Raw genomic sequence first — 16,768 nt, forward strand, 5'->3', positions numbered from 1 at the left:
ATGGTATCAAATTCATCTGCTTTTTGCAGAAAATGCTCAGCACCTGTATGGACATGGTATATGCAGAGACACACCCTTGGAATTTGCTTGTATTACTGAGTTGCAAAACCTACTCTGGGAACAGAGTTGCAGAACTGTAGCTGAGAACCCAGGTTCTGTTAATGCATTTGCTTTTGTTACAAAGGCTTTTAAGACTGTAAAACAGAAACACACCAAACCCGTGTTTTGATGTAGTATGCAATGTGCTTGATGAAAACAATAAACAAAAGCTTTCCACTCTATATAGCATTTCATAAATATGCGTTTATTTCCTCATCTTTCATCAGCTTTACAGTTTTAACCAGTGCCTCAGTGGTAATATTTGTCAGAAGCATACAATGGAACTTCAGATACTTCTATTCTGTAGTTCTGAAGTTAAAAACAAATTAACAGGCCTTTCCATAAGGAACTGCACCAAAAAATAATGCAACTAATTTCTTAAAACATATTACAGAGTTACATAAGATTTCAACTTACATTTCTATTCTACTCCATGTACTGTATTTACACAGTTAACTAATTTATTATTTACATTTTTCAAATTCTGTAGTCATAATTTTTTTTTATATTGTACATTCTAGTTTAAATTTTTATTACAGAAATTATTTAACACGCGTTTTAGACACTGCAATTTCAATATTTCACATGAGTTCTAGGAGATTACTGCCTGGTTTCACTAATGATGTGTCAAGATGCCTCCTTCATAAGAAAATACATATTACAAAGGAATTTTATAATATTCAGAATCTTGAATTTTGAAAAAAGGAAGTACCTTGGATGTAATAATGATAATGTTTTTTCCTTTTCTATGCAGTACTTTGTTTGGAATGATATTTTTCCTGAGATGTAAAACTGTTAAGTGTAAGTCGTGGGTTTTTAATAAAAATTTGAGATTTTACATAAATGTTGGCCTTCTATTTACTGAAAGCTACTCCTATCTGTATAGATATATAAATGTTATTTATATATCTTATTTTCCAGAAAAGTCTATATCTACATAAATAAACATTGCTATTATATTAGGAAACTTCCCACTATCCTTAAAAAGCAATGTGCTCAAGTACAATATTCAACTTCTGACACAGACACAACAGTAAATGTGACCTCTAATGGTAATACTTTCTTCCAAGGGAAGTAAGAGGTACCTGTTGGATTTGGAAGACATGGCAGACAACTTACGTGGACCCAGTGAAGGAAATTTTATATATCCAGTCCCAAAAATGTTATGCAGGAGCATCTGACACAGCAGACAACTTTGGGTCAACTTTCCATGTTACAAGTAACTACCTAAATAATGTCTTAATAGAAAAAAGTTAATTATAGAAAACCCTTACAACATTTAGTGCTGTGTGTCTTCTCTCATTACAATAATAGGCATTTATATTAACAAATCACTGTAGAGACTAAGTTTAAAGCAAATGGTCATAAATTTCATGTTTCTTTTATTCTGTTATTGGTAGATACTGTTAGGCACAATATGACATTCTTTGTAAACATAAATTTTGATACATTAGACCATGAACTGAAGTTACAGAAAACAGTAACACACACTCAAGAAGCACAGATCCACTACACACTCCAGGTACAAATGCAGCCATCCAGGAGGCCCGACCTTGCATCTACTGCAACTGAAACCACCAGCTGACACCAGTGGAAAAGAAATGCATCCTAGTGACCAAGCATGCCTGCTTCTGAAATAATTCATTTTTTTCTCTTCTACCAAAACCTTTGTATATTTTTAAAATATAGGTCTCATAATCGCATGTTGGTAAAAATGTATTTTACTTTATTTACCTTGAAACACCTAATTATTATAAAGTCAGTGTCAAGAACTAAGGCCTCTAAAGCAAGTAATGTAACTAACACATTTAGAAAGCTTTCTTCAAAATAGGTATCTACATATTTTTAAGAAGTTGAAAATAATCTTCCAATAACAAGTCATGAGACAAAATCTCTTGAAGGTTTTTTATTTCCCAAACTTAAAAGTGCACTACATTTTTGTGCAACGCTGTGCAACTCAAGAACCAAACTGAATAATAAGTCTGAACTTCTAGTATATTGCTTATTGCACCTCTCACCCTTAATAACCTATAAGTGTATGGTAGGCACAAATTAATATGAGTTATTTACATCCAACAGAGCAAAGCCAGAATTCTTATCATAAAATACTTCTGGAAAAAAAAATAGTGCACTTAAATTATGTAAATTCTAAGAAATTATTCAGTATCCCATGGTTATATGAAGAAACATTAATTTTAATCTATAAACTCATAGAGGATTTTTGTTCTGCTAATGATCTGAGTATATAGTTACTGTTAATGTTATTGGGAACTAGCTTCTCACTTCCTCCAAATATTCAGGGAAAAAAGGTATTAAATTATTTAACAAATAAGCTTTGGAAAGATATAATAATTTTCCTTTTCTAACGTGCTAGAAATGGAGAATAAGGCAACAACTGAGATAAAAATATGTCTTGCTTTGTAAACCAAGCTTCTTAATACATTTCTTAAAAGTGAACTTTCATGCTGAAAAATTGAAAGGCATTGAAAGAAAAACATTAATTACTTTGACAAGACCATGCCTTCTATTTAATTCAGTATTTTACAACACTCCAAAACATACTGAGAGGGATTTATTTTATTGTAATAGATGAGTCTTCAGCTTTAAGTAACTCCTTTGTATGGCTAAAAAGCTTCTACAGCATCCTTCAAGACTGAGAAATATTCACCAATTTCCATCGCATGCTTCTATATTCTTATATTATTGAAGTATTATAACCTATTCCATTGAAAACCAACAGATGATGTGCTAATATCACTGTCTTCTGAGTTATAGTAGACCTCAAAACACAGGCCTTGCTGTCTCTTATGGTCTTTATGATCACAAAAATTTCTTTTGTTCTACTCAAACTAAACATAAATTAGATACACAGACTGCAATTCTCCTATTTAGAGAAGGGGAAAAAAAGAAGAAAATTACATGATAAGACTTCTGAACTTATTTTCTGGGCAAAAAAATTCACTTTTAAGTTCATTCAGTGCTTGATATCCTGCTTTGTCCATTTCTTTGGTATTCTGTTCTCATTCTGCAAATTCTAACAGAATTTTAATGGTCATCTTACTTCAAACGAAAGAGCAATGAGCTGAAAGCACAACCAGAACAACAGATGCCTTAATATTGCAGAACATGATGGATTTAATGATTTCTCTCTCTTTATAGTCATTTCTTGTAATGATTGGGGGCATCTGCAAAAGCAAACTTCAGTCTGTAGGCCTCTGCTAGGAGTACACTGATGTCTTCATTTCCCCATCGTCCTGTGGGCAAATTTTGTAAAAATATCAATAACTCCTAGATGGAGAAAAAAAAAAAAAGAAATGAATATATTTTTTCAAGCAGCAAGTAGTGTAATAGAAATATATTACTTATACAATGATTATTTATAAGCAATAACTCATGTAGTACCTCTGTATCCCAAACAAATCTAAGATCCCATTAGTGTGATTTTCCTGTAACTTTTACAGATACTTGCTATTTGACCCTTCAGTTCAGAAACTTGCTATTTATTGTAACTGCACTATGGTTATTTGCTAGATAATTTTTTTTTAGAAAAATAATCCATCTGTGTTGTTGCCTATCCAAATTATTGTTATGCTCCAGGGCATGGAGTTATACAACTGGATACATTTTCAAAATTATGGATGCTTGCCAAGTCTGGGACTTCCTCACAGTGATGCAAAGATAAGATACTTCTCTATTTATACATGAAAAATTATGAAATAAATTATTGTTTCAGTCAGTTGCAGTCAACTCCCACTTCAATTCTTAGCCCTGGTTTCCCACTCTTTGCTGGTTTCTTGTCCCAAAATATTTTCCTGTGGGTCAGTTTTTCCTCTCTCTTGTATTAGGTTTAGGTAAAATTCATTTCCAAGCAGCCTAAGCCCAAAAATAGAGGTAACAAGGAGCTCACTGGGACAGTGCCTGTATGTTCAGTTCTGATGAACATACACCAGAATCCACCATGATCCAGAGCTGCACAAAGCTTCAAATACTCATGATATGCTGAAACCTGCCAGCCCTGAGAGGCCTCTTTGGAATATCAACTACCACAAATTCTCTCCTGAGTTCATGCAAATGACAATTTTTATAAGGCTCATAATTTGACCAAACTCAGGAAGTTAGTTTGTTCTTTTTAAAAAAATGGTGACTCAAAAAGTCACAAACCCTCAAGTGTGATGCAAAAGCCACTCTAGCTTAAATTTGAAGTCCATGTTTTAAACTTCCCAAAGAACAGATCACCCGGAGAACCCCTGTCTTATGCTCTTAATTCTTTTGATAATCTGTGGCAAAGCAGCAAAAGGGAAGTTTTGGGTGAATCAAAACAAAATAAATGCGGATTTTTATGATGGGAGGTATAAGGCAATCTTAGGAGTAAATGCAGTTGTTAAGCATGCTTGTATCTTCTGTGTGCTCTATTTTTGCAGAAAAAACACAGACAATTTGTGCACATTTGTATGCATGCATATGTATTTGTGAGGATATGCATATGTATATTTATGCATGAATATGTTTGGTAAGGTTTATTCTAAAGATCAGAAATAAGTAAGCAGGAATGCAATTAAAACCACAGCCATTATCTTGCTATAAATCAGAATCCTGCAGTATCATGTACAAGTACCCAGGGAAATTATTCTTCATAAGAGTCTTATTTTCCTTGTTCCCTCTTCTCCCTCCTCTGCACCTGCTTTCACAGAAGACAGCTGCAGGAGCCCTTAGCAAGGATTCAGTGATTTTAGGAAACAGCGAGGAGCAGATATTAACATCAAATGATTTTTTTGTGTTTGTGAGAAAATTATTTTGAGTTTTGGTCTTGCTATACTGGTTCTTGTAATATGAAAAGAAAGAGGATAGAAGTTGAGCAGTACCCTATATTTAATTATGAATAATAAGCAGTAATACAATAGTTAGCAGAAGAATGTCTATATTACACTTGAGAGAACATATTTTTAATAAAGTATTGTATTACTGTCAAAATCCCACTCTTTTTTCTTTTATTTCTATGTACTTATTTGACAATTACGCTGATAACTGTAATTAATAAATTAGCCATGCAAAGCAGGAAAGTTGTGTGGAGGGATGATAAATGCCTACCTCCCTGAAAGTTCTTTTCTCCTTTTACATAAGTAACTTTCAAGCAGCTCTACAACACAGCCGTTAATTCAGCGAGCTTTGTGAAATTGCCTCTTATACTGTTTGCAGTCCCAAGATTTCTCTGGGTCAGACTTCTGGTGCAAACTGCTACAAATGATTCATATTGCTGGAGCAGTGCTTTGGTTCTCCTTTGGGCTACTAGTCAAATTAATTTGGCCCAAACCAATCCTCCAGCTGCTGGAGAACCCTGAGCCTTCTACCAGACCTCAGCCCTTGCACTTTGTAGAACATCATCTCACTGGTGACACAGCCCTCACCTGCCTGCACAGAAGGTACTACTAAGCTACTCAGCAGCTATGGAAGGAAAGCTGAAATGCTTGAGAATGAGACTAGAATGCAAGAATCTATGTTGCTTACGCATTTGGTCCACTACACTGATTGTTTCTCTGGCAACTGTACATGTTTTTCAAACCAGTAAATGCTGCTACATATTTGTGCAACACAGATAATTCTTGTAGATGAATGAATTCTGATCATAAATTCAGTTTTGACAGTAAGGCAATCACACTGGATACGCATATAAAAGAATTATTACAAAAATACGGTTTATTTTCTTAAAACCATCTACATAGCAGTTGATTTTTCAATCATCTGACTGCTCAATGACTAAAATCAACTAAAATAACAGTCACTCATATTAATTTTGTTACATTTACTTCTCCAAAGCAGCGAAGGTACATTATCTTACTGAGCAGACCATGTTTTCTATAATAAGTTCACAATTATAAAGGTTTGTTTGGAAAGGACGCATGGAAAAACACATAAAACACATGATTTTTCTCCTAGGAGACATAACATAACAGCAGGAGAAATCAGGTGCTTCAGGCTTACAGCTGGAAAACCAGAAGCATTTAACCTTATGCTCTTCACTGAATGTGCAAAGGCTATAGCTTCAATATCCACATCATATGAAATTTCACCTGCAGCTCAAATCCGAAATAGGACTAGTTTAATACTTTTACCATTAATTTCAAATTATTAATAATTTTCATTAGAATTGAATATATAAATAAATGGCAGAGTAATCCATTGACTGTCCAAGTGCATTTCTGTTTGACTGGGCATTTTTCTACTGTCACCAAGGCAAAAGATCAAACTATAAGACTGATATTGACTGGAGAATATGTGTTATAAATCCACATGAAGTAACTGGCCAAAAATATACTACTTGTGTGATTGTCTAAAGATAAGGCTTATTCTCCTGTGATCTATTACAGAGCTTTAAAACTTGCTCAGATAGAAATAAAACTTATATCTTGTTAAAAATAAAGTAAAATTTGGCAAAAACCTTACTAAAGAAAATTTGATATTTTTTTAAATAAGAAAACTTTATTTTCTATAACTGCTAAAGACAATCATGCTGCATTTAGGGCTGTTTAAGTATGGCACATTTTTTGGAAACAAGGAAACTTCCACAAAAAAACAAACAAACACAAACTGCCAAACAAACAATCTTCAGATTTGAAGAAACATACAGACATCAACTACTTAATATTTACAGGACCACACGACAAGCTTGTCTAAAACTGCTCAATTCAGCATTTTACAGATAAAAAGAGCAAAGATTACTACAGGTGACTGGAGCCTACTAATTTATTTTTACTTATTATTCTTAGTTTTTCACCAACAGATAAAGCAGGAACTACTAGATTGCATGTGCAAATAAGGTATCCATGCCAAGTGCTTAAATTAATTTTCTTATCCACATCAGAATTAAAATATGAGACACTCTGAAATATGATGAATCATAATATGAATTAGTATTTATCATTAAAAAATCATTGGTGATAAACTGCCTGGTCTATTTCAGAACAAGAAAAGTGAGTCTGAAAAGCGGTATTTGCAAAATATTCCTGAAAGAATTCTATTTTCTCTTTAGTTTAAATGATATTGTGATGCCACCTGGCTGAGGAATCAGGGCAGCCAGTACATATCAAAGCTAGGATTTCCAAAATCCCAGTCCAATGTTTGTTTATATTTTGGCTCTATCAACAAAAAAATATGCTCAAAATTATATCCTTTGTATTTGGCGGATGGAGGGCCCTGGTTTCTTGGACTCTTACTGAGCGGAATAGCCATATTAATCTCTTGAACTAGGGCACAGCTGCACGGCCCAGCCTGCCAGCACAACTTCAGCTCAGTCTATATGTCCTGCTTGCCCTCTCATGCCATACCCTGGAAAGGCATCTCCAACCTCCCTCCCCTCCTTGACAGTCAAGCAGTGGCAGATTTTCTCCTGACCGGGGAAGTCACAGGTATCTGAGGTATGTACAAGCAGCAGGTAATTCCTCATCTATGGAATAACTTTGTTAAATTAAAAAAAACAACCAACAAACCAACCAACACAACCACCCCACTCCTACTTTTAATTCATGTTTACTTTACCCCTGTTAAAACTTAAAGAAAAATGAGAGTGTTTTCAAAGTGGTAAAAACCTGAACATTGTAGAGAATGGGAGAACAGTCTCATTACCTTCTTGCCTCAGTCTTGACTGACGACATCTGCTCTGAAGTATTACAAGTCTCCATGTTCAGGAGCAACAGTTGGGTGAAGAAGTACTACCCATAGCAGAGGAGGATCAAACTACCATGCACACTTGCTCCTGCGCCCCATCAAGCACAAGAAAAAGTGAAAACATTTTAAGCACGGTGTCACTAACATGGTTAGGGGGCTGCAGTTGATGTTACAGCAGGAGTGTGAGAAAACGGAGGGGAGAAGAGAAGGCTAAGGTAGGATCTAAGAGCAGTTCTCCACTACATACAGTGAGGGTTAGAAAGAAGAAAGAGGGGCCAAGAGGCAAGAGTAACAAGTTGAAGCTAACTTGTCATAAGGAAAAAATCCTTTGCAGTGAGGGTGCTTGAGCAGCTTGCCAGAGAAACCTAGAATCTCTCCATTGAGATTTTCCCAACTCGCCTGGGCAAGACCCTGAACAGGCTGCTCGAGCTCTGATGCCCGCCTGGCTTGCAGCAGCAGATTGCACTGTGGACCTCCCTTCCACACGGAAATTTTCCAGTCCCTTAATTTTTAAAGGACATGGGTTTAATTAGAAAAGAAGTCCAAAAGCACAACAAAAAACCACTAAACATTTACTCATTTGGACCATTTCAAGAAACAATAAAGGTATGTTTTCTAATAAGTAGAAGTATGTATTTTTTATTTGGAATTAAAGAATATAGCAGGCTGGTGTAGTAGAGTTGCTGGATCAGACTATGAATAAATTAAAAATATATCAAACTGACTTTTTAATACAGCAAAAGATCTGAATGTAAACTATACACTATATATTTAAAGCACAGTTTTTAAATAATTCTTCAGCACATTTGAAATTCAACATTTTTGTTACCAAACAAAAACCCCTGCTTTTACAGAATTTCACTCATTGTATTTCTGCTACTTTAACTGCACTTGAATTTACATGATACTTTACACACGTGTGTTTGTAAAACACATTAAAATATGCTAAAACATTTTATATATGGCATGTTCAATCATAAGGTAGACAATAAAGTATTTTTAAACACTTAGAAGTAGCTGTGGAGAATCTAATTTTAAAGTAAATGTACTTTCAAAACATAATTTTCCTTTGTTAATTAACATGTATTCTAGAACTATCCTATCCACCACGTAGTCAAGACAAGACAGTGGTAAACATGCTGGAAGTGCTGTGGTATAAAAGCACCTTTAGCCACATGAGAAATTAAAGTATGAGATCTATGTTTTAAACACCACAACAGGAAGATCTATGAGTAGTACTGCCTGTTAAGCAATGGCTCTTATCAGAGCCAGATTTATTCTTGAGCGAAAAAAATGTTATCCCACAAGATCCAATATGCACATCTAAAATATGACCAGACTACCACATAGCTCAAAAAGGTGATTTCCAAAGCCCTTATCAATCACTATATTCCTTACTTTCCTCTAAAATCAAAAAGGTCAAGGTCTGCTCCTTGTAAAAGAAATCAAAACTGAATGCTAATAAAACTTCACAAAATACATTTTAATGATTATTACAAAGTTATCACCCTCTTTCTCCTCATTGAGATTGCAACTCAGTGAAATCTCAGCCTATTAAAACAATCTTTAGAAACCCCAAACCCAGAAGCAAAGGAAGAAAATTTTATCGAGTTTTGAAATCTGATTCATTAGCAAATCTCCTTAGAGTCTGAAATCTGCTATAAACCCTTTAATCAATAGAGGTTTTAGCATAAGATTGGGCAATAATACTGGTTATTTGGCAATGGCTATCTGTAGTTATGCTATTTATTGTCATCTCTACTCTGTGGATCTTGAAGGAAGGAATATCAAAACCAATTATAGAACAAATAACATGTTGATAGTTAATAAAACATAACATTATTCTAATGAGTAGAGCATGAGTGTATCTTCTGTGATAATCAAAGCAATATATTTACTTTGAAAATTCAGTTCAGACTTTTTGTCTGTGTGAATTAGGTCAAAGTTCAACTGCAGGTGGTTTTTTTTTTTAATAGAACATACTTAACAGATCATAAAAACCAGTAATAGTGTTTTTATTTCTAGATAATATAAAATGGCAATAACTAAAGTTAAAATTAAACTTGAACATACCGAGGACATTAATAGAGTTAGTTTTTAATGTCAAAACTGAGAACCGGTCTATTAATTTAACAAATAAAGGCAGTCCTAAAATGCAGTATTTTTCTATGAGAGTTGTTAAGCCTTCCTGCTGCTAACTGCAATGTAATTATAGTCTGAGTACTTCTGGTCTACCACAGTCCTATTTTATACTGATAGGTAGAACCTGCAATCTTACTATATTCTATGAGCATAAACTTTTCAATATTATACTTTAGAACTACATATAAGTAAATGAAAGGTAAATTAAATTTATATATAATCTTTCATTATTTCATAAGGAATTGCTAACAACTATATTTTTAACAGGAGCTGTATCTGTTTACACATGACGCAGACATATAAAACACTGCAAAATTTATGCTGGTAATTTGATTAAATGGTTCCTTTACGACAGTTATTTGTACCTTCAAAAGTTGTGCTTGAAATTCTAGAACTTAGCACCTACTTTTTAAAGAACTAATGAGTTGAAATTCCACTAAAATTTATTTAGAATAATTACTGAGACAAGCTAAAGAGAAAATCAATTATTGTCAGAAAAAAAAGCATATTTATCTTTTTAGATAATATAAAAGAGAAACAAACCAAATGCATCATATACGATGCATGATTTTATGGGAAATTGCACAATACTGTGCTAAATATGAACAGTGCAGGAAAATGATTCAAAAATTTTTTTGCAACCAGATGTAACTGTGCAGGAAAAAGAAATCCTTAATATGGGAATTCTTTAATTCCTTTCCCATTTCCTGTATAACATTCTTTTTCACATGATTCTATTTGGGATTGTTAAGTGTGAAAGGAAAGAGTTAGATGGATGGCTAGGGTGAAGAGTGCATCTTCTCCGTGGCCTTGGCTCCCTTCCCCCACGTTATGAAGCCGACAGACAGATGTGCAGAGCTGCAGTGACCAGGCTGGTAATGTGCTGTGCTGTGTTAACCTCTCATCCTCTTCCCAGATATTCAGGAGGAAGGATACCTGCTGCTCTGCGACTCAGCCAAGCTCAGTCCAAATCCTCCCCCTTCAACCTGCTATCAAAGCAGTAACAACCACGCTGGCTGTGACACCAAGGCACAGGTCCAGCGCACTCTGAAGAGCCCAGCTGACCTTGTTCAGCTGTCTTAGAGCTGCTTATCCCTTCTCTCTGCCACTCGCTGTTGATACCATAGTGCACCACATGAATAGGGCTCTACCTCTGAGACAAGTTCTCTTGTCTTTCTTGAGTACTGTTTCTCCTCTTTCAGTGTGCTCAGCAATATTCCCTGTGCTGCTGCCACTTCTTACTTCTCCAGCTGTCCTAACCTGCTACATGGAGTTGCAAATAATGAGCTGTACTTCTGGAGTACTGTGCATCTTACTAATTACCTATGTCTTGGAGTCAGAGAAAACATTTCTTTCCTGTTGGGCACAGCTGTGATTGAGAATACTAAGATTTCAAAATCTAATATTAAAGAGATAGCAGGAATAGGTCACCTACTGCAGCTTAAGAAATTTTTCCTGCACATACAGGTTAAGAGCCATTAGTGGACCTGGACCCTTCAGTGGTATAGCTGACTGTCTGCACTGTTTCCTGAGCATAGAAAGCTATGTCACCCCTCATTCAGTGTAGGCAGATATGGCTGACAGCACAGAACAGTCCATTTTGGATACTGGATGCAACAATGCCCTCCTTGTTCTTGTAACTTCGAAGACTATGGATGAACCTAAACTTTGATAAGCACAAGATGGGGAAACCTTGGTTTATCTCTGCCAAGTGGCAGGACTGTTGAAGCCTGCACTGGACACAGTCTGAAGGATTTAGGAGACAGATGTTCTTGGCCAGTCTCAAATCAGTGTCACTCAAGAACTCCCACCTTGAATGGGAAAGTTCACATCCTGTCCATGACAGTTTAGATGAAAAAAAAAAAAACAAAAAAACCCTTCCTTTATTGTGCATTACTTAAATTATGCATCTGGAATTTCTTCAAAGGGTTATTAATTATTTCAATCAGTCTTACACATTTTAATTTTGACCTTTCCCTCATATACCACGAAATCTCAACCAACAGACCACAGCATACAGAACTAGGAACAGTAGGAATCTAACTACAGAGCAAAAATGTTATTTGGAATTCAAGTTAGACTTGTTGCATCTTAAAATGAATACTTAAAAAAAAATCTAAATAGTTTAAAGGTTAATTCCTTCTGCTAACAGCTAGCACAGTATAACAAGTATATATTTTTTTATCCTTTGATTCAAATATATATATATTCTTCAATTCAAATATACATATTCATTTCAACTGATCAATCTCTCATTAATTTTATTAAAACAGAAAGAAGTATGCTATTCTTATAATTAATTTCATATTCCTAACAACAACTTCATAGAAACACACCTTAACATCCGGAAAATGAAAGCTTATGGAAAGTTGATGGTCCTATCATTTCCCTTGCATGTTTTTCTTTTCATGACTATTGAAGAAGATTCCTCGACTCAGCATACTAAACCAGCAATTAAAGTCGTCTTTCATCCACTATGGATCTCTTACACAAGTCATTAGCAACCTTAATTGCTAATCATAAAATATGTGGTTCTAAAGGACTACATCAGAGAAGCTGTGCTCACTTAGCTGAAGAGAAGATTTACGTCTTCATTTACAAGAGTAGGAAAATATATAAATTAATATGATTAAAAAGTACATTGTAAGACCACATCGTAGCTGGTGTTACAGGTAGTCTTAGGTCCTTGCTCTCAGATGTAAACAAAACCAAACTCACAAGTAATCTCCATGCCTACAATAAGAAACAAATTTGCATGCTAGATCTTTTTCTTAACTAAACTTACTATCAACACATTATTATCTCAAGTGTGTAAAAAAGGAGTTTTAAAGGAGTTAAATCAAAGCAAGCATTGCCACAGAATCTAGAAGATTCTGTTCAACTCCATAAACAAACATCTTATTTTTGTAATATCTACTTATGCTGAACTGTCTCAAAATGCTTCAAAATTACATGCATGTGAAATAGAAGTTAAGGTACTGATACAGAATATTCAATACTCAAGAAAGAAGACATCTTTCAAAAGTACCCAGGTCAGGGCAGTTCCAAGCACAAGAACAGGATGGGAGGAGAATGGATTGAGAGCAGCCCTGGGGAGAAAAACTTGGGGGCGTTTATAGGCAAAAAGCTCAACATACACTCGTACAAAAAGTGGCAATGTGTGCTTGTAGCACAGAAAGCCAAACATATCATGGGTTGCACCAAAAGAAAGGTGGCCAGCAGGTTAAAGGAAGGTCATTCTGCCGCTCTACTCTGTTCTCCTGAGACCCCATTTGGAGCAGTGCCTCCAGGTCTGGAGTTTTCAGCACAGGAAGGATACAGACTTGTTGAAATGAGTCCAGGGGAGAGCCACTAAGTTGATCACAGGGCTAGAGCACCTCTCCTATGATGACAGGCTGAGAGAGTTGGGGTTGTTCAGTTTGCAGAAGAGAAGGCTCTGGAGAAACCTTAGAGCACCTTCCAGTACATCAAGGGGGCTACAAGACATCTGGAGAGGGACTTTTTACAAGGGCATGTAGTAATAGAACAAGGGGGAATGACCTAAACCTGAAGGAGGGTAGGTTTAGATTAGATATTCAGAAGAAATTCTTTACTGTGAAGGTGGTGAGGCACTGGAACAGGTTGCCAAGAGAAGCTGTGGATGCCCTATCCCTGGAAGTGTTCAAGGCCAGGATGGATGGGGCTCTAGTGGAAAGTTCCCTGCCCATGGCAGGGGGCATAGAGCTAGATGATCTTTAAGGTCCCTTCCATCCAAAACCATTTGATGATTCTAAGATACTTGAACACTTATCTAAATTCATACTTAAATCAGACAAACAAAACCAGTCTGAGGTCCTTTCTCACATTTAAACTAGAAAAAACAGAGCTTCCATTTTACATATCTCATATGAAAACTGAATATCCCAGGAAGCATCCAGAAAGGTTTCACAGTATTTCAGTTGCTACAGCTCAGAGTAGAATGGCCCTGAACCACTGTGATTATCATTTTTTGCCATATTGTTTTATGAAATATTGTTGTATTGATGGTATTTGGAGATATGTGTACTTCTTATGAACCAAAATATAAATCATAACAATAATTAAAAAAGCCCAGGTATATCACTTGCCATTAGTTCCATGTAAAACACAACAAACAAACAAAAACAGATGCAACTATCCAGAGCATAAAATAGTCATGAAGATCAGTTGTCATTCTATTAAAAGAAAATCCAAACAAAACCCATCCAAACATAGAATGTACTGTACCAATTAAGACTGCATCTATTACAGCAGAATGTAATTTCTGAAATGACTTGCCAATGAGTAAGTTACTGCATTCTATCTATTTTTTTCTGTAGTCAAGCAAGATCAAAATATTTGTACAGCAGATTCCAAGGGAAAATGTACAATTCTGCCTCTCCATAAAGTCCATATGCTACCCACTCTTCTTGGTTTGGTTTTCCTGACCATAATCTGGCAATGCATTTTAAACGGAACAGTTTTTACAGCTACAAATTCGCACATATTTCATTTCCTTATCTACAACGACTTAGATTTTAACACTGTGGTATGAATAGCTAAAAGCTCAGCAAAAAAAAAACCTAGAAAGAAAATCATAAAATACCAATTGAATATAATGAACCAGAAGGACGAGAGTGTACAAAAATTTTATGTATTTTGGACTTAAACTAATTAGTATGTTTTGACAAAAAGGTATTTCACACTGTAAAATTGTCTGCGTAAAATCTCATCTTGTTTTAGAGAAACCATCTATTAAGGATGGCTGATGCAAAATTGCCTGTATATGTAAGCTAAATAGTATTGTCTCAGATATAAAACTTTTACAACCAATAAACAGTCCACAATGCAGTGGTTACTTAAACTAGTGTATTTTTAGAAGTAAAACAAGTAGTCCTAAACACAATTCAAATTGAATACTGTTGGTATCCCAGGGATATAGGATTGAAAGAGGCCATTTCCATTACATTGCTCAATCACCACCACATCAAGCCATATATTGGTGCTTTGTTCTGTATAATAAACAACCAATCCCCACTTGCCATGTCAAAGCCCCGTAAAGCTTTTGTGCACCTCTACAGTCTTAAGGACAACAATATAGAGAATAAACGACTTGCCAGTGGAAGAGAAGAGCCAAAGCACCTTCATGAAGATATTCCAGCTAAAGGAAAGGACAGATAAAGAACCTGCCCAAGTCTTAGGTCTCTACATTGGCAGGGAATCTGACAACTGAAAATTTCCAAGTTAACCTGAGAAGCCTTACAAAAATCAATAAGAAGTAATCAAAAAATTCTTTAATCTCTGAGGAGAACACCACCGTTCACATTAAGAAATCCTTTAAGCTTCCTTGGTGAGCACAGCACGCAGGTACAAGAGCACAAGACGGGATCACCCAAGCCGTACATGTTTTCCCAACATACAAAACCAACAACATCCCCACAGATTTCTATCCACTTCTTGATTCCTTAACAGAAAAATATATGACATAGATTGCTTCATTCAGAGGGAAATTCTGAAAGTGCATTCATAGACAATCAGACTGAAGTATCAATTCAAATTAACACAATATAATTCAATTCCACGCTATTAGATAAGAATGAAAATATTCTAAAACAGAATAAATACCATGCAAGAAACATGATTAACAACTATGCTCAAGACATCTTTTAATTTGTTTGGGGACAACAAAAAACCCAAACCAGGATTAATCTTAGTGTATCACACAATAATATAAATTTATTGAGCTTTGTCAGAAAATATATACTGCTCTTTACTTCCTGACATTTTACACAGAAAGTGCTTCCCTTTATCTAGTGGTTTATAAATCAAAGTGAAATAATTTATATACTTTTGATCTTTCACCAAAATTATGTTATGACTTAAATCTTTACCCTCATTAAAAAGCAATACAAATGCATTCAGGAAGATAATCATATTCCCTCTCAAGCTTTTTGCTTCACAAGGTTAAATAAACAACATTCTTTTAATACTCTCTGCTAGGACCAGCTTTTCATTTCCCAGTCTACTGCTGTTAAACACAATTCTAAAGAAATTACATAAAACCCAAACACATAATTCTCATGCAAGTCCCAGAGAGATGCCATTTTTCAAAAGCACACAGACAAAGAATATATTACTGGGACCACGGGAAAATAATAACTCTAAACAGAAGCCCTGAGGTATGCACAAATATCCTAAGGCCCTGGACTTCTAAGACAATTAAAATACTATCACATTTTCTTTATATAATATTTAATTGTCTTACTTACGTATCATTATACTGACAAAACCAGAAATCTACAACTTAACTTCGACCAGTCAGAATTTGAGATCAAATTTCTATATAAGATGATAAATACCTCTATGTTCATAGAAACTATGAGTCCGCAAACCAACAGCTGAATGCAGGGTTTATTCTTTGCTTATCTATGAAAGAACAGCCTCCAGACACAAACATGAGAGAACTAAATGTCTTTTCAGTACAGTGGGTGACAATGGGGTAGGTTAATCTTCTCTGACTGCTCATTTTCAAGATTTCCAAAATTAAACTCCTAAAAGCACTTATGTCATGAGTACCTCTTCTTGGCAATCCTGGTCCACACACGTAAGGAAATAACAAGTTTACACTTTAAAACTTCAAAAGAATCTGCATGTTGAAAGCAGTGGACTCTGTCATGGTATCAATACCAACAGAGCAGTTTGGCAGAGGAACACTGATAATTGCACAGCAGCTCCCAATCAGTCATCCAAGATCAAGCAAGCCAAAGTCCTTAATTCTCCCACTACATAAGGACAAATATTACTAATACCAGGGAAAATCAATACAGAGGGAGAAATCCTGTTTTCATAACAACAGTTTTATCATGTG

At 35.2% G+C, this 16,768-nt stretch overlaps 1 protein-coding gene across 1 annotated transcript in view; it reads right to left on the reverse strand.

The window, feature by feature from the left end:
- Positions 1 to 283: 283 nt before the first annotated feature.
- The window catches only part of TBC1D22A (TBC1 domain family member 22A), a 155,855-nt gene continuing 139,370 nt past the window's right edge, over positions 284 to 16,768 (reverse strand). Inside the window, exon 13 of the mRNA XM_017811506.1 lies at positions 284 to 3,387. Within this exon, the coding sequence (XP_017666995.1) occupies positions 3,259 to 3,387 (129 nt within the window). The 3' untranslated portion in view covers positions 284 to 3,258. The remainder of the gene's footprint in view (positions 3,388 to 16,768) is intronic.

The sequence above is a fragment of the Lepidothrix coronata genome, unplaced genomic scaffold (genome assembly GCF_001604755.1).
Source record: "Lepidothrix coronata isolate B3197 unplaced genomic scaffold, Lepidothrix_coronata-1.0 Scaffold32, whole genome shotgun sequence".
Taxonomy (NCBI): domain Eukaryota; kingdom Metazoa; phylum Chordata; class Aves; order Passeriformes; family Pipridae; genus Lepidothrix; species Lepidothrix coronata.